Source organism: Plectrocnemia conspersa, unplaced genomic scaffold, assembly GCF_051122295.1.
Source record: "Plectrocnemia conspersa isolate PC_06_02 unplaced genomic scaffold, ASM5112229v1 ptg000005l, whole genome shotgun sequence".
Classification (NCBI taxonomy): domain Eukaryota; kingdom Metazoa; phylum Arthropoda; class Insecta; order Trichoptera; family Polycentropodidae; genus Plectrocnemia; species Plectrocnemia conspersa.
This window is the reverse complement of record NW_028277169.1, coordinates 20,268,602-20,293,562: the sequence shown is the minus strand read 5'-3', so window position 1 is coordinate 20,293,562 and position 24,961 is coordinate 20,268,602. Positions and strand designations below refer to the sequence as shown.

Here is a 24,961-nt window from a genome sequence, read left to right as displayed (position 1 = left end):
GTTTCGGCGTGGACATGTTTACAATTAGTTGAATGTGAAAAAAAGTCGCGGAACAATGAACTGAGCGGTGCGTCCTCGCGAGCCGGAATTAAAACGTGACATAAATAAGAATCTGGCGGATTCTTCGGAGGATTTTGGTGAAAGTGTCCTTTTATGATTGCGAAATATGTCTATAATTTTATGAGTTCGCGTTGCGAATTAATTTAAAACGACCTTTAAATATCTGATAATATAAAATACGAGTTTTATAATACAGATATGGGTGTTACGCGACTGAAAGCGAAACATTATTGTAGTGAAAATCCTGAAACAGTCGAATACAGATTTAGGTGATACTAATATTAATAATATTCACATAACTATGTAATAGTTGGATTACAATACAGTAGCTTATTATAAGCGGAAGTTTATTGTGACTAAAATAAACTTGCCCTCCTTGATATCCCAGCCTTCTAAATATTATTAAAAAGTGCAGAAATATCTCTAGTAAAAAATATAAATTTTAATATTTGCGAACAGATTATATTGTATAATAATTTTATTACTTGTTTCAATGATAAATACAGTTTTATGAGTTTCGCCTTGTGGATATTATAATTGTTATATGAATATAGCTCTAATATCACAATGTGTACCTCTGTGTAAAAAGATAAGCTTAATTTTTAATTTATTCATTGATTCTGAAAAGGAACACATATCTTGCATTTTTTCGACGACCTCTAAAAAAATGTAAATATTTTGATGGGTCATCGCCATTTGGTCCTGCCAAAAGTAACCTTGTCGAAAGTGCTCTAGGTCATCGAAAAAATCGAAAGTCAACAACCTGATGATAGCGTGGATGAAGGTTGTGAAAAAATTATAACTGTCTGATATATATTCTGTAACCATTCATTACCTTTAACGTTTCGTGACTGGTCAATTTATCCGTATAGATAAAGGCATGAGTTGCACATGAATGAGCAACTAAACCAACTTTTTGCTTCCTAAATAGATGAGTAAAAAATATGATTCATAAATAGAAAAATATGTCAAGGAGTCGTCTGAGATAATTTTGTATATTATGTTAAAATAGTATATTTATATTTCAATACTTTACTAATAGTTTAGCAAAAATGCTAGTTATTAATACTTACAAACTAAGTTAAATATAGCTATTAAAAAAACATGTTGATGATATCAGTTCCTACGGTAATAGTAATTACAGTTATTATTTTATAAAATCAGAGTTATAACTATATGATAAAGACTAATTACAACTAAAGATTCTGAAGTCTCGAGACACTTACTTTTCATTTAAATCATAGAAAAAATGATACAAGTACAATCAGTGCTTTCTTCTTTCTTAATTACTTCGATATACAAACTTTCTATACTAAAAAAAGTCACCTAAATAATTCTTGACCATATTGTGTACATACTTTTTTGAGACAATTTGAAAAATATTTTTTTAACATAAAAACATAATAAAAAAAATTAATTCAATAATCCACTTACTCGAAATTTGCTTCGGACTTTTCTAGTTTTTTGAAATGCTTCTAAATTTCTGATTGATATTTATTAATTATGATCTAAAATAATCATAAACTAGTTTAATAATAAAAATGATACTGTATGTATTGCAAATGATAGTTGTAGATAAGGTAAATAAATAGTATTTAACCACTTGCTTCTTACTTGTGTTTTCAATTATTAAAAACATTAAATGTACAAAGTACTATATACATTTTACAAGTCTCAATTTTCCGGTTAATATTTTTGAAATTCCCGGGACTCGAGACAATCCGAAAATTCTCGGAATAAATTTTCGGGTTGTCTCGACACAGAATTACTAATACAAGTATGCCTAAAAATAGTTATTAAATATATAAAAATACCCATATGTAAACTAAGAAAAATATTAAGAATAATTGTATTATATTCTTTAAAATTAATTTATATTATAAATTCAATTACAGAATTTCATGAGTTATTTTTTGTACTGAAGAAAGTTTGTGTCGCTTTTAGCTTATTTATTTATTTATTATTTTGTTATATTGATGTTAATTCTTTAGTGAATATTTAACACTTCACATACTTTTATGCAATCGAAACTGTTTATTATATTTTTTACGTGGATACTTTTGGACCACCGTCATATCGTTTAACAAAATTATAATTTAGCGTCTGTCGGTGTGTCAGTTACTAATCCGTCAAATAACATTCAATGATTATAAAAGTACATAATAACGTTGACAGCGGCGATAACGCAATTATTTTATGACAATATACAGCTTACGTACACAATATATGTCGCTGTCGTTTATGGAGCCTCAAGATTTTATTTGACAAAAAAAACATATACTAAATTCGTGCGAAAATAAAAAAAGTTGTAGAAAAAAAAATCACAGACGTATTACATTATTGGTTATTCGAGACACAGATCTTACATCGCATCTTTGTTAAACTTTATGGTTTGATATTGTAGAAAACAATGGTAATAATATAGAGTGATAAAGCATTTTTGTTTCACTATACGTCATAAAATACTACATTAACGATAACCATCGATTGCAAAACAACAATGCGACACCACCTGTCATGCTAATCATAATAATTTTATTGATTATTTCTTAGCGCGTTAAAAAGTAGCCGAAAAAGTTTAAATTTTATAACGAATTAGGTGTAGTGGTTTTTATTTGATATTAATAGGATATGTGAGTAACGATTTTAAATTTAGAGACATCTCTCTTACAAAACTAAAATTATTTTTAATACTTTATAAATATGTAACATAATTGAATTATTATTATTATTAAGGAAGTCCAAGCTGAATTATTGTTATATAATCTAGAATCCCTTGTTTTAAATAATTAAAATATTTTGTGTTATAAATACTTAAAAACGAGAAATCTCTGATTTTAATTAAAACTACGAGGTGTGATAAAACGGTGACGAAAACTTATATTTACAAGTATTTATTTATTATTCAATATTGATATTGTCGCCGTCAAAGTTGTTACTATCACACAAAATACCATGCCCCTTAGGCCAGCCAGGGCAGGCTGCACAGGCGGTCGCCTGGGGCGCCAAAAATCAAAATAAAGACGGAACATTTCCTTAACTTTGTGGACGCGTTAATCAAAAATAAATATTAAATTGTTTTTTAGAAAAATGAAAAATTTTCTGATATTTTTTATTAATTTTAAATTATATTTTATTCAAAAAAAAAATTTTGTCAATCATTTTTTAACTGATTTTTGCATAAAGAGATAAAAATCAATCGGGCGACTTTAATCGATTTGCGCGTTCAAAGAGTTGCTAAAAAAATCTACTGAATACACTCACTTAGCAATTAGAATTTTTTGCAGATTTGCAGAGCAAAATCATTTTGTAGAGCTATTTGAAAATAATTTTTATTTATTTAATCTTTTTTATAACATATAACACACTTTTTTTTGGTAAACTTTATGGTAAACATTATTTTTGACAACATTTCTATTGCACTAGGTTCTAAAATCGCTATGTTTAATAATGTTTAAGACTACAAAACATATTCTATTTTTTTTAAATATATGGATACTAATTTTGTTTGGATTTTATAATTTAATAATAATGATATATGTATTTTTAATCTAAGATTATAAGATTAAAAATAGTTTCAAGGTAACGATATATTTTACTCCCGGCACCTCGTCGCTTTTCAATGCACACTTTGGGTAGCTACTATTATATTCTTTGTTCTGTGGTTACCATGCCGTTGTTTTCGCCGATGTTTTTCATCGTGATCCACTATTTTTAGGTCTTAAATGCGTAGATTTATTAAATAATTATAATAAAGAATATATATATTTATTACAAAATATTATATATATAGGCTATGTACTAATTTGCAGTTTGAATATAAACATAATACGATAATAGTCAATTAGCAATTTGCAATGAAAGTAATGTTAACGAGCACCTAACCTAACTATCAATCACTAATGTATATAAAAATAACTTAATTTTAATTACATATAAATTATGTACTGCGGCACAGTACCAGTTTCTATAAACAAGAAATTCGATTATAATCGATTATTTATAAACATTAATGTTTGCGAGCATTTAGTCATTCTACTAAATATAACAAAATAAAATTAGCAATAGTGTACTATATGAAAGACTATAAAAATTAAATAAAACCAAAAAAATTATATTATCATTGAAATAAATATTGATGAGCGTTCCACATATTTATTTATTAATTAAAACAATCGTTTATAGTATATAAAAAAAAGGAAAAATATATATTAAATATTAAAATTAATTTCAAACCAGACCAGCTCCTCGCAGCAGATCAATATGCAATGCTAAAAGATTAAGGAGTTGGTTGGCTACAGCCATAGATAAGTCGGCTAGTGCGATCGTCTTGCCTTTAACAATAAAAAAAAGAGGTCGCAATCATGGCTATGGAAGATGTATCAGAACCCATACTAGAATTCCTTGAGAATAATTGGATTGTCATGTTTAGTGACGCAACTTTCTGCATATTCCTAGCAAATTGTATTTTAATGTTCTTAAAAGAAAAGCGCTATGATATATTAACTGATAAAGATCAAATATCGTAATAGAATAAATATATCTCAAGTAACATTCTGACATTTAACAATAAAGATCCAGATTCAAGAATGTTTCAAATTAATATGTCATAAAGGTATATATGGGTATAGTTTAAAGTCCAGTTTCGAAATTCGAAACAAAGTCTTGGTATCGCTATAGCAGCAGAACGCTTGTGAGTCGATACACCCGGATCTTCTCGTACCAACTTGTTAACTTGCGCAACATTACACAAAAAGCGCCAAATAATTACATAAAAATCGTTGTTTTTGTGAAACTGTTTCACGCAGAATGAACGTTGTTCCCTCGTGAAGCGATCCATTGCGACTAAATTTCCAAAGAACAAACTTCTTTGCGCTGTCGTCTGCGCGTCCCGCAGACCACAGCGCGAGGAAGGTTCCCGCTCAGAAGCGATTTAAAAAGTGAAAAAACATACTTTTAATGTCAATTGACTATTGCTTTTCAAACGTATAGTACCAATCTAATTATGTTTCGTAAATGAAGTAAAAAATACAAGAGATATGGATATAAAACGTATAAATCAGTTTTATGATATTGAGTGCTATTTATTTTTAGAAAAACTACGATTTATTTTATTTTAAATAATGAGTGATTTTCTAAAGTTAAAGTTAGTAAAGCCTTACTATTTTCAATTCATATTTGCTAATAGTGATAATGGAAATCGCTATGCGAATAACACCTGTGTAAACCAAAATAAAATTTACTCAGTTTTAACGCTTTCCGCTGAGAATAGATTAAGAATTATTTACAATATTTGCATATTAAACCAACACTGTAATTGTTGTTTCAGATTTTATACCGCAACGATGGGTTTTTGGAGTTATGGGGTTTTTGGCCGTGGCGAATGCATACACCATGCGAGTCACACTAAACATTGCCATCACTGTCATGGTTGACGTAAGTCAATTATTTATATAAATATAAAATAAATAATATTAATAATAACAATGTTTAATATTTTTCAGAATGCCACGTGTGCAGATGTAAGTATTTTGTATTTAACATATGTGTATAAGGTGGTAAATCAATAAGTAACTACAGCTAATGAATAAATTACTTTTTTCATACATCATATAAAAAATTGTTTTAAATTATAAAGATTGTTCCAGAGCATGGAAATAATTTAAAAGGCAGTTTTAACAGACTAGTATTGTTTTATATATTTAAGAAAAATATAATTTATTAATTTTACATAATTTATTCAAACCTAACTATTTTTAAAATGCTTGAACATATTTTAGAATGGTTTGCGCTACCGGTGCTGTCACTCGCGATAGCACAGGTAGGAGGTCGGGCCTAGCTTCAGTACGCGCGAGGTATTTAAGCGAAGGTCTGATTAGGTTAAAGTCGAATTTGTTAAACATGTACTTATTGGACCATCTTGTATAATAAATATTATATTGACTATCGTAACATAAAACTAATATAAACATGTATTTTAGGGCGTAGACATACCAGATAGATTCTGCTGGGACGAATACACCCAAGGGATCATATTGAGCTCGTTTTTCTACGGCTATGTAATAACTCATCTACCGGGTGGCATAATAGCCGAAAAATTCGGTGGTAAATATGCTTTAGGTCTCGGTATCTTATCAACTGCCATATTCACATTGCTGACGCCTACGGTTGTGAGGTATGGAGGAGCTAATGCGCTCATAGCTCTGCGTACCTTGGAAGGTCTTGGAGAGGTATTATTATCCCATTTTTGATCAAGTTTAGAAGTACTTTTATTGATACTGATTTGTTTTAGGGTACTACATTCCCAGCTTTAAACGCTTTACTAGCACAATGGGCTCCACAGGAAGAACGAGCTCGAATGGGTTCGCTGGTGTTCGGTGGTGCTCAATTGGGCAACATAGCTGGAACGTTATTTTCCGGAATTCTAATGAAAGATGGTGACTGGTCCTCTGTATTTTACCTGTTCGGTGGTTTAGGAATTGGTTGGTTTATTTTATGGGTATGTTTTTTTATATCTCAAATATATCATAAATAACGATAGATATATTAATTTTGAAACATTTTACTCAGGTATTGTTGTGCTATAGCGATCCACATTCGCATCCGTTCATATCTGAGAAGGAGAGGATTTATTTAGAAAAGTCTATTGGAGGGCAAAGATCTAAGGACATCAGCACACCTTGGATTGCGATATTAACGTCAGTGCCCCTATGGGCGCTCATCTGCGCACAGGTATGCTCTTGCCATATTATATTATAGGCTTATATTTTTTAGAAAATGTAGTAATGTATTTTTACACTATAGATTGGTCACGATTGGGGCTACTTCACCATGGTTACCGATTTACCAAAGTATATGAAAGACGTTCTAGGATTTGATGCGTTAAAAACTGGCTTTATGGCTACCCTACCATATGTCGTTATGTGGATTACTTCCATCTTGTTCGGATGGATTTGTGACGTCTCAATCGAAAAGGGATGGTTGAAGATTGCAAATGCTAGAAAGTTATTCACGACTATCGGTAAGCATATAAAAGAGGGTTGCAAGCTATAGGTGGAATAAAAATATCCAGATATCGTTTGTGACAGTCCACGTCTTAATTCATATGCTAATCAGGGCTAGCCCTAGCTTATTTAGTAACTTTCTACCCCCCTTTCATTATAGAAACACAAATCTATTAGTTTTATAAACCATATTTAACGCCAGTTTCGCCTTTTGTATGCATTCGCGAACGTCGTTTTACAGCGTTCAGTAATGACGTGCAGTCGGCTCCGATCGACCATACGAAACGGTCGGACCTCGCCATACTCAATAAAACTTACACACGATCCATGTGTTTTGGATTCAGACCTAAGAACTAACCAGTCTGCGTATCTCGACAAGCAACAAACCTTTTATCAGATCTAGCACAATATGTTTCAACGCAACGATGCAATCTTTTATCTGTTCATTAACTCTCACGGTTGTTTTGAGTTTTCGCCGTAAAATACATGTATGGACCATTTTTCGTAGCCTCCTTGAGCTAACAACTGCTTATAATATCACTAGTATGTATTATATGTCATGTTTCCATTGACTTTGACAGATTTTACGCACGACATATACAATTTCGATCAACTGAAGAAAATGTTTGATAAGAAAATTATTTTATAAGATCAAAATTACCAGCAATTGCCCAAATATCTTTAATCCGCTATTCTTGTTGCCCAATGGCTTATTATTTAAAGATTGTTTTTAATTTGTTTGATCAGCTTCCATTGGACCTGGAATATGCATCATTGCTGCTTCTTACGTTGAACACCAAGCCGCCGTAGTCGGATTGTTCACATTGGGAATGGGTCTGATGGGAGGTTTCTATCCTGGAATGAAAGTAAACGCTCTTGACTTGAGTGGAAACTTTGCTGGAACTTTGATGGCAATTGTCAATGGAATTGGAGCATTCACTGGAATCATAACTCCTATGTTAGTAGGAGTCTTGACGCCTAACGTAAGTTTATATGTCTCGAATAATGCTAGAATGTGCCAATTAGGTACGATGCATCTGCCTAGTTACAAGTTTACTTATTATGTATGTTTATTTATATAAATATTTATTTACAGCAAGAGAAGGAAGAATGGAGGACAGTATTTTGGATTGTTCTTGGTGTTTTCATAGTCACGAATATTGTTTTCGTAATTTGGGCATCTGGAGATGAGCAGTGGTGGAACGACATCCGCAAGTATGGTTATCCAGAAAATTGGAGGTTCAAGAAAAATGATCCCCAAGTCGAAGAAGGAGTCGAAGGCCATGATAATAAAGGGCTCAGTGACGAGCCAACAGACATAGGATTCAGTAAGGAAGCAACAGACGTAGGATTCCGCAGGCAGATTGAGGGAAACAATCGACTATGAGTCTAATGTTGACTAATACAAATAATTACGTACTTGATCTAATAGTATAATCAATTATTGTGATGTAAAATGTCGTTCCAGAATAACTGTTTCTAAAATGTTATAGTTCAAAACAGCAGTTAAAATTGTAATGCAACGAGTCAAAAATGATTAGTGAAATCATAATCATACTAAGCAAGAAGTACAAATTGTTTCTTAATGATGTAATAAATAGTAATAGTTACTTTAATTATGTGTAATATAATTAACATAAAATTTATTTATTTTGTGATATTAAATGTGTCTTATTAAGTAGTATAAGGCGATTTATTTTATTAATCGCGTTATTTAAAATTTAAATTGAGATTATGCAAATGTATTTCATTCCTTAAAACTGTATTTTTAACTCGATTTAATATATTTTGTATATTATAGATTTATGTATAAACGACATGCATTAGTATTAGGTAGATTGAAATAATGTAAATAATTTTAACAAATATGTTTTATTTTATATACTATAAATAAAACATGAAAAATAAATTATTTATTTTGTATTGATTAAATATGAAATTTAACGATATTAATAAAATATTCATAGTACTAAAACATAAAAATACACCATAATATTAGTGGTTACAAATTAAGGGTAAAAAGCAAATACCTTTTATAGTTTGAATACAAGATGGGAGAAACAACTGAAACGCGTATTTCTGCCTTTAAATCAACGTGTGCTTTAGTTTTTTGTTCTTATATATTAATTTGAGACTATTTATATCGTAATCCTTAAATTAGCAGGTAAATGCCTCTATGCAAAACATTCATATATTAGTGTGAAAATAACAATTACCTTTAATTGTTGGCTTCTGTTGCTTATTATAACGTTAAGATATGTATACAAATGGACTGTAAATTATTTTAATTAGGATAGATTGTTGTTTATAAAAACACTGCTACTGATGTTACACCACACCAAGTAAATATTTGCTCGGTGTGGAGTAACACCGATTTATTTGCATGTATTAATAATGTTTTAATAATTTATGGGAGGTCTATGACACTTGCGAACATAAAAAGGATAATGGAATAAACTGGACAATTACGTGATTCAGTCAAAGAGTTACCCTTCAAAAAGATAACGATCTATGTATATAATATACTGAAACTGAACAAACCACAATGGTTATACCCTCATAATGTTTAGTGAATAAACAATCCTTTTGGACATAAAAGAATGCATAGATAATGTGTCATTATTACTCTTGTAATGACCAGATATTCCATACCATTTTAATGCATTATAGATTGCACAAGCAATACGCCATCGGGCGACAGAAAAAACATCATTGTTATTACCCCTTTATATTGCCGACCTTTGTAATGTTCACTACACGCTGTCCAAAATGCTTTGCAACGCTTCAAAGAATGTGGTTCTTGCAAATCAAAGCCAAGAACTGGAATAAAACGAAAGACGACTACCCAGGAATATCGAATGTTGGTATGCTAGTACCAGAAAAATCGTCGAAAAATGTCTTGACAGCTGGCTGCTGAAGTCTCTGCAAGCGAAGGGACATCCATTTTTTTGCAGATGGTGCGAAGAAGGCTCAAATATGTATGAGTCAAAGGTTGTAAAACCGGTCAAAAATCGTGGCTTTCAGAAATGAATAAAATTCGAATTTTCAGTTTCGAATTTAGTCATACCTTTTATAATATTTTTTTTTAAGTTTTTGGGATCCCTGATGAACATATAGAATATATAGCCGATTGCGTAATACCTAAAGTCAAATATTGTGGCGGAAGGCTTATGGTTTGGTGTTGCATGGTAGCAGCAGGGGTAGGAAACCTGTACACTTGCGAGGGTAGTATGAAAAGTGACATTTATATTTAAATTTTAGAATTCACTTTAATGGATTTCTAGTGGAAAATTATTTCAAGCACACACCACGCTACCATCTGATTCCAGTAACAAAATGCTGCGTGGCATACTTCGCTAAAAAGCAGGGGTTGGTATGCGTCAAAAGGTTTGCCGCTTTTAGAATTACCTACACAGTCACCATACCTAAATCCTATAGAGAATTTATAAGCAAAATTAAAAGTAAAAATAGTCCAACATAATTCCAAATCCCAAATTGAGCTGCGAGAAAAAATTGCAGATGGAATGGAGAAAATTGTCTCCGTCTACCCGCAAGTCATTAGTTCACAGTATGCCAAATAGGGTTGCAGCTGTAATTATAGTTAAGAGTAGGCCTATTTAATATTAATAATAAGCTTAAAATAAATACTTTAAACAAACCTAATCGATTTTTTATTTATATTTTCACGAGTTTTTAAAAGGTATAACACATTAATTGGGGGTGCTTCATTATTATGACAATAGCTGTGTATTTAAATTACATTACACGCAAACGAAACTAATATCCTGATTCAAAATGTGTGAATTTATAATTTATTTTAATGAAAATATATTTTTATTCAAGAACTGTTCGATATTACCCCAAAACGATGAAATTGATTATACTTTTTTATAGTTAGAAAAGTATAGGTCATCATATCGTGACCAAAACGACACAGCTAAAAATCTGCATCGTCAGTAGTTTAATCAAAAGACTCCAATATCGAAGGTAGAAATGTCAGCAAAAAATATGTGAGAAGGAAACGCGATACGCAAAAAACTTTTTATTTAAACATAAGTACCGCGAAGACATCCGCTAAAAACACATTCAATAACCTTACTTAATTTAACCACGTTAAACTAAAAAAGCATAAAATAAATTTATAAATATCTATAATAAAAAAATAACCAATTTCGCATAATACATACGTTTATAACATTTTTTATATTATAAATAAATTTAGGCGCGTCGGGGGTAATATTGAACAAAAATTTTTTTTTGCATATAATATTATTTATTTATTTAGAATTTTTTTGTACAGTGGCAAGAACATTGCGTTTGACAGTTGACAGTAAAAATGGCGGAATATGAGGGTGTACGTCGAGGGAAACTTGTCTTAAAAGGCCACGAAACAAAGTATATTTATTGTTTTACAAGCAATTACTTAAAACGTATTTTAATTAAAATTTTTAATAACCACAGAGGAAAAAAACGTAAACATAAGAGCTCACGCAAAGAGAGTGTAGTATCATCTCGTTCGGTAGACGATGATACGATCGATCATGGAGGTTGGTGGCGCGTATACAATTTGGAAGATGTCAAAGGAAACGTGGCGCTGCAGTGGGGCAAGGCATATATTGCTGCTTTGGACAGTGGACTGCTCGCTCTCGGACCTCCGCGTGGTAAAGAAGGTCCGGCTCCGGAAGAAATTCATACTGCGGTGCCAGCGGGAACAAGGACCGTAGCGTTCAAGTCTGGCTACGGCAAATACTTTGGAGTCGACCATAGCGGAAAGGTTACGGCTCGGGCGGACGCCGTCGGTCCTAGAGAACAATGGGAGCCTGTTTGGGAAAATGGTATATTATTTATTTTATATAGTAATAATAAAAATATAGTATATTTAATTTTTGTCAGTAGTTTTAGCAGTTTGTATTAACATTTAACATCCATTTATAAAGCACTAATGTAAGGTATGTAATGTTGCATGGTTTTTAAAAAATATAGTCACATTTTAGATCTGAATATATTTTAACGATCAATTGCAAAATTCAGTGCATCAAAGTTGCTTTCACACAATAAAATAATCTAAAAAGCAAAATAACAATTAATATTTATATCAATATCATAATACATATTGTTGGCTATACAAATGAGTCTTATTATATAGGAGTATGTTTATAATTACAGTTATTGATGTATTGTTGAAATGGTTAACACTCCAAATTGAACTGTTCATCAATAGTAAGGTTACCTCTGTCAAGACCTCACTGCACGCACCGGATGTACATACAGATCTACTCATCTTTAAGATACTTAGTATTGATAAACAGTAGGATGTGCTATTTGGATGCCCGTTACTTTATTTGTGAGCGATCCAAAGGGAGGATATCTCACCACACGTGTCGTATTTGTACATACGTATTGCAAAAATCTGTATTTTCTCGTCTACCAATTATATGTACCCAAATATCACGTTCCCAACTTACCGTGTTATTGGGGAGTCTACTGTGTGTCAATACTAAGTATCTTAAAGATGAGTAGATTTGTCTTCTTTTCTTCATTCACTTCTATCTTTATCATTAAATCTAATGAAACGCAGCAACACTTTAAATTAACTTTAGTATTTTGGATCTCATTTATTATATGGATATACTAATATTAACCAAGTAATATTTCTGTTTTAATATATTTATTTATCACCCTTAATCAGTAATTGGTAGTACATTCCTAATAGTTTAAATGTTACATTAAATTATGCTGTTCAGTTATGAGTCAGATCTAATTATAATTTTATAGTATTTTGGACATAACTTTTATTCAATTTAATTTATTTTAGGCAAAATGGCTATTGTGAGCACTACAGGTTCATTTTTATCAATTGATCCCGACGATGACTCACTCATATCAAAATCTGAAAAGGCAACGGAGAATGAATTTTGTACTATTCGTTCTATGGCGTCAAGGGTGGTGGATACAGTTTCTCAAGTACCTGTCGAAGAGCGAGGAGATTTGGCTGACATTGAAGAGAATTACGTGTAAGTATTCCTATTACTTTTATATAAAATTGTATACAAAGTTTTAATACTAAGAGGTGAAAGTCGTGTTTGAATTATAACTCTCACTAATTTTCTCAGATAAGGTTGTCCTAATCGTATTTGATATAAAGTTAGTTTTTGAGTAGTATAGATTCTGAGGTATGATTACTTCTTTTAGGAAAAAGTTCCAGAAATTCCAAGATAAGAAGATGAAAATCAACAAGGATAATCGGGAAGATCTTAAAAAAGCTCAAGTAACTGGTAACCTTCACGAAACGTTGCTCGATAGAAGAAGTAAGATGAAGGCTGATAGATATTGTAAATAAGTCAGAAGCTATTCAATACATAGTTTTAATGCTAAATAATTCAACATAGAAAGTTTTTCATATACTTTATCGTATTATTTTTGAGAACTTGTAATCGTAACAAAAATATCTAAAGCAACGAAACTTACATTTTAAAACAATAAAAACACAATTTGAAGTTTTAAAAATGGTTTTCATTTATTGAGTAGTATATTTTCATTTGATTTGCAAATTTTGATAAAAAATAAAATAATAATCGAAAATAACATGGGAGGAAAAGTATATCGTTTAGCAAAGCTGACACCAACAATCCTATTTTATCTGAACGATATTTATAAGTAGAGGAGAACACGAAAAACCTATAATACGTATCATTACATATAACATAAAAAAATAAACAGTCTTCCCTTTGCTTTCATCACAATATTTCAAAATTAAAAAATAAATAAATCGCAGTATTGATAAAAAAAACTAGTTATGTAACTATTGATTACAATATCTAGCGAACAATTAATTGGTTATGTAATGCAGAAAAAATATAATACGTTGTCATTAAGGAATAAATAAAAATCATGCTAGTTGAATGCGTTTTACGACTTAATTAAAAATACAATAAAAAGTTTAACTTTGGCGTCAAATGTATGTAGATATGTACGTTATTCAAAATCATCTTCAGCTTATAGTTTAATTAAAATTGTCTTTTTGCAGAAGATGTTATTCGATTACAGATTGCACAATATTACAGTAATATTCCTTTTTTTTATTTAAATAGAAAAATATAAAGTAATTCTAAGTAGTCAAAGTCTTGTTACGAAAATTAAACTTAATAAGCGTAAACGAAAATTTCAAAAACAACTCACGTACGTATAAGTAGTATATTGAAAATAAGTAAAAAAAATGGAAATTGACCCACATCTGGGCTTTTTTCATAGTAATGTGGAGGATTTACACGACATGCTCGCTCGCACATTTGTCACGATGAGTAGTAAATAGCATATTTAATTATACATACAATTTACAATCACAAATTTGTCGGAATCAGCCTTTTTTATTTTATATATGTTGTGATTACAAGTATTAAATTCTAAAGGTATTTTTTTATATATTTTTTAGATTGTTAAATAGATGAGACGTGTCGATGCCAGCTCAAATGTTTTCAGCTGTCAGTTTCGCAATTTAATTCTGTTTGATCGTGATCTTGTCTAAGCCATTCCACAAATTCATCTAACATTACTGGCCCTGAAATCAGAAATAAATATAAGTTAAAAAGTGACAATAGTAGTGTATATATACATATATTTAAACTAAGATTAGTTTTTTTAAATCAGACAAATTTAACGTTTTATTTTGTTTCATGATTGCACAAGTCTGGGAGTCCTAAAGTAATAAAAAGTGGTCATCATTTCAAGGACATCACACCAAAACAATATAATATGTTAAGTTTATTCAAAGACATAGGAAGGATTCATTCATAGCAACAGAAAATACAATTATTTATTGCCACTGGGTTATTATGGCTGACCACCCCTAATAATTCTGAACAATATAATATACTCATACGTCTAGTATTACTTTAAGTACAAGGATCTCTTTTTTGTTTTAGTTGATCAAAATATATCTGAGCAGAATTCGATAAACCGTAATAATATTGAAAGACTTTTCACAATTTTCAGAACCCGGACATTATAAATAAATTAGACGATATTGACTTGAAATTTAGACTACACAACTGACTTCGAGTGACACTTTAAACTGCAGAAAGAACCATTTGGTCCTCCACTAGTAGCGGGACGGATCATATGGATTTCAGATAATTTTGGACCTATGCTAGAGCATTTTTTTGGTGTAAAACTACGCATTTTCCCCCTTCTGGTCATACTGCCTGTTATCTCATTTTAAAATTGATTTTTTCAAGTTTATAACACATATCAATGGGTTTTGAAATACTATATAAACAGAACAATTATTTGCCGTGATGACTTAGTGGTTCATAACAACTAGTGAACAATAATATATCCAGAAATCTAATTTTTTTTATTACATATGCAGATATTTAACGATAAATATACATTTTGTTGCATAAAATGGATTGACATATTCAGTTGACACGATTCTTTATTTATGATTTTGCTTTCCTAAAAATAGTTTCATATTCTACCTATTATTAAATTTTAAAATTATTTTTTGTAGTATAATTTGAAAAAACTATAGTCATATAACATTTATTTTCATATAGTAGAAACTTTCATATTATAGATGTTAGCTCAATAAGCTTTAGATTTTACGGGTAGATACCACAGAATCTATTGTTAAACACCACGATTCAAAAAAGGTGGATTCTACCCATTCTGTGGATTACCATCAGTGAACATGACATGACATGACATGTAGGTACTATCTGACCCGTCGGGTTATGTGCAAACTTGCATTTACAAATATAGCATTATTTTTTTAGGCTAAGAATGTACTGTAAAATGAAAGGAGCAATGTTTTCATTATGACAGTTGAGACATAATAACTAACGGCAAGAAATGTCAGACAACACAGACCGTCATGAACCCTAGTAATTTATATACTAGGTAGATATAAAAATATTGGCCATTTTCAGTTGTTTAATGTGAAAATATCAAGTTATTATTTTAGAGAAGCATAAGTTTTCTTTCAAACTGATGGTATAGAATTCTGTTTGGTATTACTATTTTAAATGGCTCATTGGTTTTATTAATTTATCTATCAACACTACATACACATATAAAATAAGGTAACTCACAAGCTCCGTCAGCATCGTAGTTATCGAGATCAAGATGTACCGTGCGGCTAAATTCGAGTATATTGCACCACTGATCACGGTTGATGACACGATATCGTGAACGTTCTAAGAATTGTGAAAAGCGTGCATGTAACAGCCAAGATCGGCCGAGTAGCAGTCCGAGCATCGCGCGACCCGTGCTCACCTCTAAGCTCCGTTGTTCTTTATCCTGCCAACATAAGAGAAATTCAGTTATACGCGTAACGTCTTCGAAGATATAAATTGCAGCGAGTTACTCACCCTCGCAAAGTCATAAGCATATCTGTATATTGCTTTAAACTGGTGTTGGTCGTTAAGCAAATTTCGTAAATGTTCCAATTTATTTTGTATTTTACTAATAGTGTCACATTGCAGATCAGATAATCCTGTAAAATAAAAATAATTTAAAGTTTGTATCTTGATAGAGCATAGCAAAATAATGATCAGAAAATTACCTTTCAACCATTCCTCCTGTGTGAAGTACCCCATTTGTTTGGCACCCATTTTATATGCTAAAACTAACATGACTACGTTCTCCGGCTCCACTCCGATGTCTTCGCAAAATTTTTCCATACCCTCGGGACCTGTTTTATGATACGATCAGTATAGAAATAAATAGCTATGCAGTTATATACATATATTTGGTTCAATATTTTACCGAGTAAGTCTGGTTCGTGTGAAGTTGTGTACTCCCGGAACCAAGTGAGACATCGTTTAACATTAAATGTCGTATCATCTGACTTAGAATATCGTCGGCTACTGAAACACAGATTAAAATCGTAATTAAGACATATCATAAGGGCTGATTTGTTTTATTTATTATCTACTTTTCTTCATCCATAATAAATAACAGCACTTTTTCTCTACTATATTAAAAATCAGCAAAAAATAGATATTTCATCACAGGCTCTTATCACAGATTAGACGTTATATTTGTGTATATTTTCAATGTAATATGAAAGAGATGACCACTGTGTGGTCGCCGAAAATAACCGAGCTGTTCACAGTACGCACAGTTGTCACAGAGTGAGTTTAAAATTAAGCATTCTATAAATACCGAGATGCTATTGAGTTTTTTACGAGTGAATCTGCAGACAGTTTACGTTTGCCTGTGTGAAAATATGCAATATTGCAAATTTAAATGTCAAGATAAAAAACATTACATAATCTGTTCAAAGAGGACTCATTTTATAAAGCATTTTTCAGCACATTTTAGGTTAATATTTTTTAGTGTAAAAATATTATTTGCATTTCTATTTATATTAAATCAAATAGGGTTAAATATAGAATTTAAAATACAAAAATGTTTGGTAAGCGAAATTTATTTATATTTATGTAATGTAAATTGAAATAAAATCAACATAGCTCGATTTCACTGTAATTATATATCACAATATTCATCCGTGAGATAAGGAAAATCTAGGAAAAGCTAATCTGTGATACCGCTAGTCTATCGTGCCGATCACATTGTATGTCCATAGGAAATATTAAAAAATCAAAATAAAACTATCTGATTAAATATTATATATTCTGTGCAAGATTTTTGCGTGTGTTAAAAAAAATACTTCTGTAATATACATTCATTTTTAATCATTATTAATTAAAAACATTTTATCTTATTCAAATATGGCTCGTGTTTTTCTGGTCAAAATTTTAATACAGTTGTGGTTAGAATTTATATTAAAAGGTTATACATCGGTCAGAATATAAGCAGCCAGAATAAATATGAGATGGTCAGAATTTATATTAATTGGTCGGAATTTATATTAAATGGTTAGAATGTAAATTGGACTGGTCAGAATTTATATTAAACGGTAAGAATTACATTGACAGATGGTCAGAATCATTTTTTCAGTTGGCAATAGTGTTATTGTAGTGTTGTTATTGCTGTGTCAAGGTGTAATAAAGTAATCAAGGTGTTTTAGGGCAAACTTCTTTGGTTAGGCTCACAACATTGTCAGATGTCAACACAACAAGTCAAGTGTGTTCCCCGCCATCACTCTGTCGTTACTCCAGCTTCGTTCTTCGCTCTGAATACCTTCGCCTCCAACATACAATTACATAGATTCGCTGAGTTATTCATGGGGTGTTCATTGTTATGACAAACACTCGTTTGCACCTAACCTGTTTAACCGCTTTGGTGCGAACGAGATGTTTTATAAATTCTAAAATAATTTATTGCCTATTTATATTTATAAATGTTATATTTTTTTAATTCACATGATCCTCTTATATTTTAACTCTAACCATTCTATATTTTTATTCTGACCCTGAATAATATAATTATGACCATGCTGACCCAAAGTCGATTTAAATCCTGACCATTTAATTTGTTGTTTTAAAATATAGATCAATGTAACATTAAATAAGTTAAAAAAAGATTTTAGATTTTTGACTTTGTCTATTATCAAAATCATGGGTTCATATATATAAATATTTTTTTTACCCACTATGATAGTTGATGGTTTGTGTTCCGGACAAACGGATGCAATCTTGGACTGTAATATTATTTTTGTCAAACAGTGCAGAATATCTGACACTGCCTAATAGTCGTTTAACCTGCATCCTGCGTTTTGGACCTAAATGATCGAACATGGCGAAAATTCGAAGATGTGCAATCAAAGACAATTAAAAAGATTGGTTATGAAGGTATGGGTGCTATGCAGATTCATTAGAGGTTCAGAGTGAAGTGAATATATAGTTTAGTATTGTGGGGATTGCAAAATAATTAGCCTCAAGAATGTTACATCAAACAAAGGTGTCTTGCCAAACAAAAACATGAGTGTAATCATCATTTCGGGAACACCCTAGAGCAGGAAGAGCGACTCATAATAGCCATGCACTTTCGAAAACAATTATATAACATAAGACAAAAGTTAAACATCACAAAGCACCTTTATTTATTTATGATTTTCAAGGCACGCATCGAACAAATGGACAGAACTTCTGTCATTATCGGATGGTCAAACCATTCAAATGGCTGAACAAAAGATATACAGTTGTTTCATTAGAGGGATTGTAGAGGTGAGGTTTAACAGTAAGACCATTGGTCTAAATTAGCTTTCTCTCCCATTCATACAAACTTCGTCCATGGAAAAATGTATGAAAGACTTGCCACTTGCTCACATCACCATTCAATTCGGAGAACATCACTCGATTTGCGCTATCAATTGCGCACAAACAACCTGCGTCTACTCTAACCACATTTGGATCAACCTGGATTCGCTTCATTCAATACCACCGCCCGATACTGACACTGGCATTAAAACTTCTGACGTTTAACTGGCTGAATAAGTAACAACACTCGGAAAGAAATCAGTGAGATTTCAGTTTATGTGTACCCGGAGACGAATATCATGATTATTTTATGTGTTGAGTTGTGCAGTGTGCTGTTTAAAAATGTGTTGTCGATGACTTCAACTAAGCTCAAATAAATTTTACCAGATTTTCTAACAAATCGTACCGGAACAATGTTCCGGCCCCACTATACTGTCGAGTATAATCCATCTGAAAAATTCTTGCGAAGACTTGGCAGTGATCTGTGCGATTTGTCTTTCTCCTGGATTAAAAATGCCATTCAAAAGAGCAAGATTTTTAGGCCACAGAAATTAAGACAAATGTGATTAAACGCCTGGTGGGAGTTCTCAAAAATTATCTTTGAACAAAATATGTAAGGCATTTTTTTGAAATAATTTTAAAATAATCAATTATTTATTTATAATACACCAAAAAATGTTTTTTTGCAACTTTTGAAGAAAATTCAAACAATATGTTTGTAATCAAAATTTAACTACTTTTCGGTCACTGTACTTTTTTAAAAATTACTCAAAAATGTCTGGCACGGACTCACCCTTTCCTATGCAGCAGTATAAAAAAATGCAGCTGTTGTAAAACATATAAAAACATTCCTACTAATTCAATATTTAACAAAAAAAGCAATGATAATTTTCTCGAAAAATCTGCTGATTTTTGGGATGAAAATTCACAAAATACAAATTTCCGAGTTAGCTCAGAAACAAACAAACACAATCCTAATAACCACGTCACGCTTGAAATATTTTAAAAGCTGTTAAAAAAACAACGATATTATTTTCTTTCTTTCAACAAAAATAATAAAAAAAATTCAGAACGTTGACTCGAAAAAACATGTTATTTTAGAGAAATATATGAGCAATATATTTATAAAATAATTGTTCCATAAAACGAATTGTTTGTGAATTACTATTGGCCCGAACAGATAAATGCACAAATAATTCGTTTTATGGAACAAGTATTTATTTAAATGCACATATCTCTTAAAATAATTCTCTGTTTGAACAATAAAAATAATGATTCGTAATACATAATTCTATCTTTGCTGGTTTATTTCAAATTTTGAAAAATAAAATAAAATACGCATTAGAATTATAAATTATTAAACGGAAAAGGAAAAAAATTCACCTGAAGGGTTATTTGAAAATTAAGCACATATGCAACCACCGGTGTAACGCCAAGCGAAATCCCGCTCATATATGGGCCCTGGTCTAACACTAAGTTCGAAAGTCCCGCACATGTGTGGGATCCGTCCTTAAGCGATTGAAATACAATAAAGACTAATGCAACCAAAGGACAACTTCTGCGAAGATTATTTATCTATTTTTATGGTTTATAATCTTTACTGCGGAAAAAATACATTGTTGTATTTTCAATAGAAAAAGCCAAGATTGCATTACAAATATTATTAGCATTAGTTAAATAGGTATACAGAATGAAACATACGTAAATACACTCTTATATCTATTTATTGCTATTTTACAACATAAATACTAAGAACGTACATGTATACAATTGTCATTAAAAATAATTACTATACCTGCTATGTCTAGATCTTTTGCTATGGTGGGTTGGTTCAAGAGGCATAGGTGCTGGCGTCGATACTGTAGTAAGAGGGGAAGGTGCAGGGGAGGGTGCACCGCTCCGCTGCCTCTTGTTGCAGCGAGGCATCCCTCCCAAATGACTTAAACTTAGGGCCACTTCTGAAAAACAAAAATAAAATAAATATTAGTCAAGGATTGTATTTTTTACTATATTGTACATTTATATCATTTAAAAATAATATTATAATGTAATGCGCATACAAAACCACATATTAGTCCACACCTGTGGTTAGACCTCGAATTATATATATTAATAAAGAAACATTGTCATTTAAAAGCAAAGAACAATATTTTTGAGGTTTAGCTCAGATTGATGCTCTTAGAAATACTGATTAAAATTTACAGTTTGCAATAATATATTATGATTTATAAACAAAACAAAGCTCTGATGTTATTCCTTCTGTTAAATGTTATTATTTTAAACCAATGTTTATGGAAACATTAAGCATCTAATTTTTAGATTAGATCTTTAATATTTTTATTCCTGTTTTGTTTTCATATCTGCACAAAAGTACAACTAACGGCAATTTTTCGATTCAAAATTGAAAAAAATCGGATGTGAGGTAGATAAGTCATAGTAAGTTTTTGTTTTGATGGACGAAATTATTCATTTTCTTGAATAAAAAAGATATGATTACCAACATATGTTAACTTTAAAATAGCAAAAAGAGATGTGCACTCTCTCACATAAACTCCAGCTCCTTGTAACTATCACTAAAAACATCCTTGTGACAAGTTTGTGTAAGTGGAGCGTTTTCGAGAACTGATATCAATGAAAATGTTTTGAAAAGAAGCTGAAAACCAGTTGTATTATAGACGATTCATTGTAAAAAGTATTGTAATACAGATAGGAACATAAAATTGGCGATCAATCACAACAATCTGTTTCTTACTACTTACAATATAAATGAAATAAGTTGTAGATATTTTAATAGCACAACGTAGATGAAGATATGAAAAACTTTGAAAAAAATTGATGTCGATGAAGACAGAACATTTACATAAAGCAGTTAATGTTTTGCCTCGAAATATCCTAACGATATTGATTTATAAATAATAAGTTTTAAAAATCGTGCAATGGCAATAATTTAAAATCTCAAGACAGCTGTAAGTTTAGATATATTAAGAATAATGCATGAATAGTAATATCTGAATTTGGATATTGAGTTAAGGATAATTTTAATATTACCGGACACTGTAGACTCTGCTGAAAGAATCTTCAGTAAATTTAATTTAAGATCTTCACTTGTTCAGAAAAAATGATCAAACAAGTGATTTTACGAAACGGATTGATTTTAATAAAATAATTGAAGAATTTAATTCAGCAAAAGCACAAAAAATATCTTTCAAGGTAAAGAGTAAACAATATTATTTTGTTTCTATTGTAATATTTGATATTTTTGAGCACGTGCAAAAATTGTAAATTAAGTAACTAAAATATTTATGATATTCTAATTGATTTTGTGACGATTTCAATCTTTTTATAACATTTTTGTTGTAGACTGATTGACAAAATAAGTTGAAAAAAATAACTATAAAACATACTTTTTTTGTATATTATATATAAAATACAATTTCAACTATAAAATTGGTTAAAACAGTATTTATTGCATTTATTTTTGTTAAACTTGGTGCCATTTTATTTTTAATATGTCCAAAACTTTATATTTTTACAACTATTGTACTATTATTTTGTACTAATTTTTTTGCTTAATATTATACTTATTGAAAGTAAAACAAATATATAAGGGTGCGAATTTGTCCTTTCACTGCAGGTGAAAAATATCTAGTCCCGGCTCTACTGCATGTAAATTATTTTATTTTATATTGAGACTTTAAGTAAAAAAGCTTATGTGATAAGCCAATGTCACACTTGACATTTAGTAGCACATTAGCAGACAAATTAAACGCTGATTTAAAAGTACAAACAGACAACAGGGAAGAAATATAAGTAAAGAATCAAATAACCTAGATGGTAATCGCTGGATTGGAAAAGGAAAAAGTTGCCGATGAGCATATTGCAGCACAAAGAACAATTTAAAATGAACATCATACCTATGCAAACAATGCAGTGTGCCTTTATGTACTATGTGTTTTGGGACTTACCATCTTAATGGTTGTAGAAAAATGTGATTAGATAGTTTTGCTTTCTTTACTATTACATTTTATTGTTCTTTTTTACTTTTTGTTTAGTGTGTGAGGGATAACTGTTTTTCACATATTAGAATATTATTATAACCATATTTTTTAATTTATATTATATATAAAAGTATTTATTAACACTTTTTAGTTATTTTATCAAAAAAAAACTTAAAACTTGTCAGCGTTTGTTAACTGCCTAAAAGTTTTATTTTTCAGAAAATCTTTTTTTAAACTAATTTCAAAATATTTATTCAAATAATACATAAATTTTTGAATTAAAAAAATAAGAATTTCCCATATAATGGGTTAAACTTTGATGTGGTTATTGGTGAATTGACAGCTTATTACATTAAAATTCGATTTCAGGATATAGATCATACAAATAATGTGTTGCAGAAATGTATCAGGAACTAATAAAATTGAACTTTTGCTAATTAGAAAGTGAGCAAAACTAAGGGCATCAAAAAGAACTGAAGTTGAAAATCATCCTTTCCAGTATTACAGCCAGAGAATTTAAAAAATAAAGGGTTACCATATGAAACGGTATTGGTATTAGATAATGGTCTTTTTATATCTAAACCAATCCATGGAAATTAGTTATTTTATCAATTAAATAATACGGTACTGGTCATAATGAAGAGGTCGAATTGATACACTTCTGGGAAAAAATACTATAAAGGAGTATTTGAATCTTGGTTTAAAGTAAAGCCAGCACACTAATTTTATCTCGGAGCAAAATTTATAATGCACAATGTGATTTAATGGTTTCTGGTGAACATGAGGCTGGTGAATTATATGAATGGCAAAATGGAAGGGCTTTGAATATACCGATAAAGAGAACAGCAGAGTAACCGGTTGATACAAAGAGTAAACCACAAACTATATCTGACACATCACGGCACTTACTTCTATATGATTATATTGTTTGATTGTAATGGTTTTAATTTATAGCATAATTTTTATGGTCATAAATATGGTTTTACTGTGCAAATCGAATTCATGGGTCTGGATTATCAGTCAAAGTAAAAAAAAATAACAGTAAAATTTCAAGGTTAGTTTTCGAAGACGATGAGGAGATTGATTTTCCACCGACAGCTGTTTGTCAGCTTCGATAAGAGGGTAAAGCGCCACACCTACATATGCAAATATTGATTATATATTGACAATAAATATTGATCTTGTAGGGCGTGCTTTATATTCGCGTATCGATGATACTTTGAAACGCGATATATTTTTCAAGGTTAGTTCTTTTGTGTCTTTCAGATCCTACCATCCATACAATCGGTACATGGGACATTTCTCACTTCAATTAGCATATCTAACGTATACATACATACGCACAGCTGTGCCAAATGACAATAATCCATGTTGCGAGTTGCTATAGATTACAGATTGTGAATCATGTTTGAGTCGCATTTTGCACAACAGCAGGACGCGGGGAATGGGGTGCGGGGGTGAGGTAGGATTAGGGTGAAAAGGACGAAAACGAAACTGCGGCAGCGAAGGAGCCGTATCGGGGGCATAGTCGCCTGCGTTTGGTTTACCTGCAAGCGGCGCGGGGCAGAGAGGGGTACCGCGGGGGGCGCGAGCCGGCGGCCGCCCGCACAAACGTCACGCCGCCCTGGCAACACCGGAGCGGCTAACGATCACGCGTGCACACACATTGCCATGCTGCGCAGCGCGGCACGAAAAATGCGCGAATTTACTTTTCGCAATTGTGCGTGCGAAATAC

The 24,961-nt window shown here is 31.1% G+C and overlaps 3 protein-coding genes across 11 annotated transcripts in view; 2 read left to right on the top strand and 1 right to left on the bottom strand.

The window, feature by feature from the left end:
* LOC148235082 (dietary and metabolic glutamate transporter-like) overlaps positions 1-8,973 on the top strand; it is a 37,982-nt gene extending 29,009 nt beyond the window's left edge. For both annotated transcript variants that reach the window (XM_088186271.1, XM_088186272.1), the window contains exons 2-9: positions 5,390-5,496; positions 5,565-5,582; positions 6,042-6,290; positions 6,353-6,559; positions 6,631-6,792; positions 6,865-7,081; positions 7,812-8,047; positions 8,161-8,973. In XM_088186271.1, coding sequence (XP_088042397.1) covers positions 5,390-5,496; positions 5,565-5,582; positions 6,042-6,290; positions 6,353-6,559; positions 6,631-6,792; positions 6,865-7,081; positions 7,812-8,047; positions 8,161-8,451 — 1,487 coding nt within the window. In that variant the 3' untranslated portion in view covers positions 8,452-8,973. The remainder of the gene's footprint in view (positions 1-5,389; positions 5,497-5,564; positions 5,583-6,041; positions 6,291-6,352; positions 6,560-6,630; positions 6,793-6,864; positions 7,082-7,811; positions 8,048-8,160) is intronic.
* A 2,347-nt stretch (positions 8,974-11,320) lies between these two features.
* FRG1 (FSHD region gene 1) lies at positions 11,321-13,571 on the top strand. The gene is made up of 4 exons (XM_088186813.1): positions 11,321-11,459; positions 11,526-11,899; positions 12,880-13,078; positions 13,257-13,571. The coding sequence occupies exons 1-4, from the start codon at positions 11,401-11,403 to the stop codon at positions 13,402-13,404; spliced, it is 780 nt and encodes a 259-aa protein (XP_088042939.1). The 5' UTR covers positions 11,321-11,400; the 3' UTR covers positions 13,405-13,571.
* SCCRO4 (DCN1-like protein SCCRO4) overlaps positions 13,556-24,961 on the bottom strand; it is a 215,468-nt gene continuing 204,062 nt past the window's right edge. Inside the window, exons 1-7 of one of the 8 annotated variants that reach the window (XR_015809721.1) lie at positions 24,774-24,870; positions 21,024-21,186; positions 16,830-16,930; positions 16,627-16,755; positions 16,433-16,557; positions 15,701-16,361; positions 13,556-14,936 (exon numbers count right to left, since the gene is read on the bottom strand). Coding sequence is in view for 7 of the 8 variants with exons in the window: in XM_088186817.1 (XP_088042943.1) it covers positions 14,540-14,622; positions 16,154-16,361; positions 16,433-16,557; positions 16,627-16,755; positions 16,830-16,930; positions 21,024-21,154 (777 nt within the window). In the remaining variant the exon portion in view is untranslated. Of the gene's footprint in view, positions 14,937-15,700; positions 16,362-16,432; positions 16,558-16,626; positions 16,756-16,829; positions 16,931-16,998; positions 17,200-21,023; positions 21,187-24,562; positions 24,871-24,961 lie in introns of those variants that run through there. The other 7 variants (XM_088186817.1, XM_088186820.1, XM_088186814.1 and 4 more) reach the window with 7 other exon arrangements.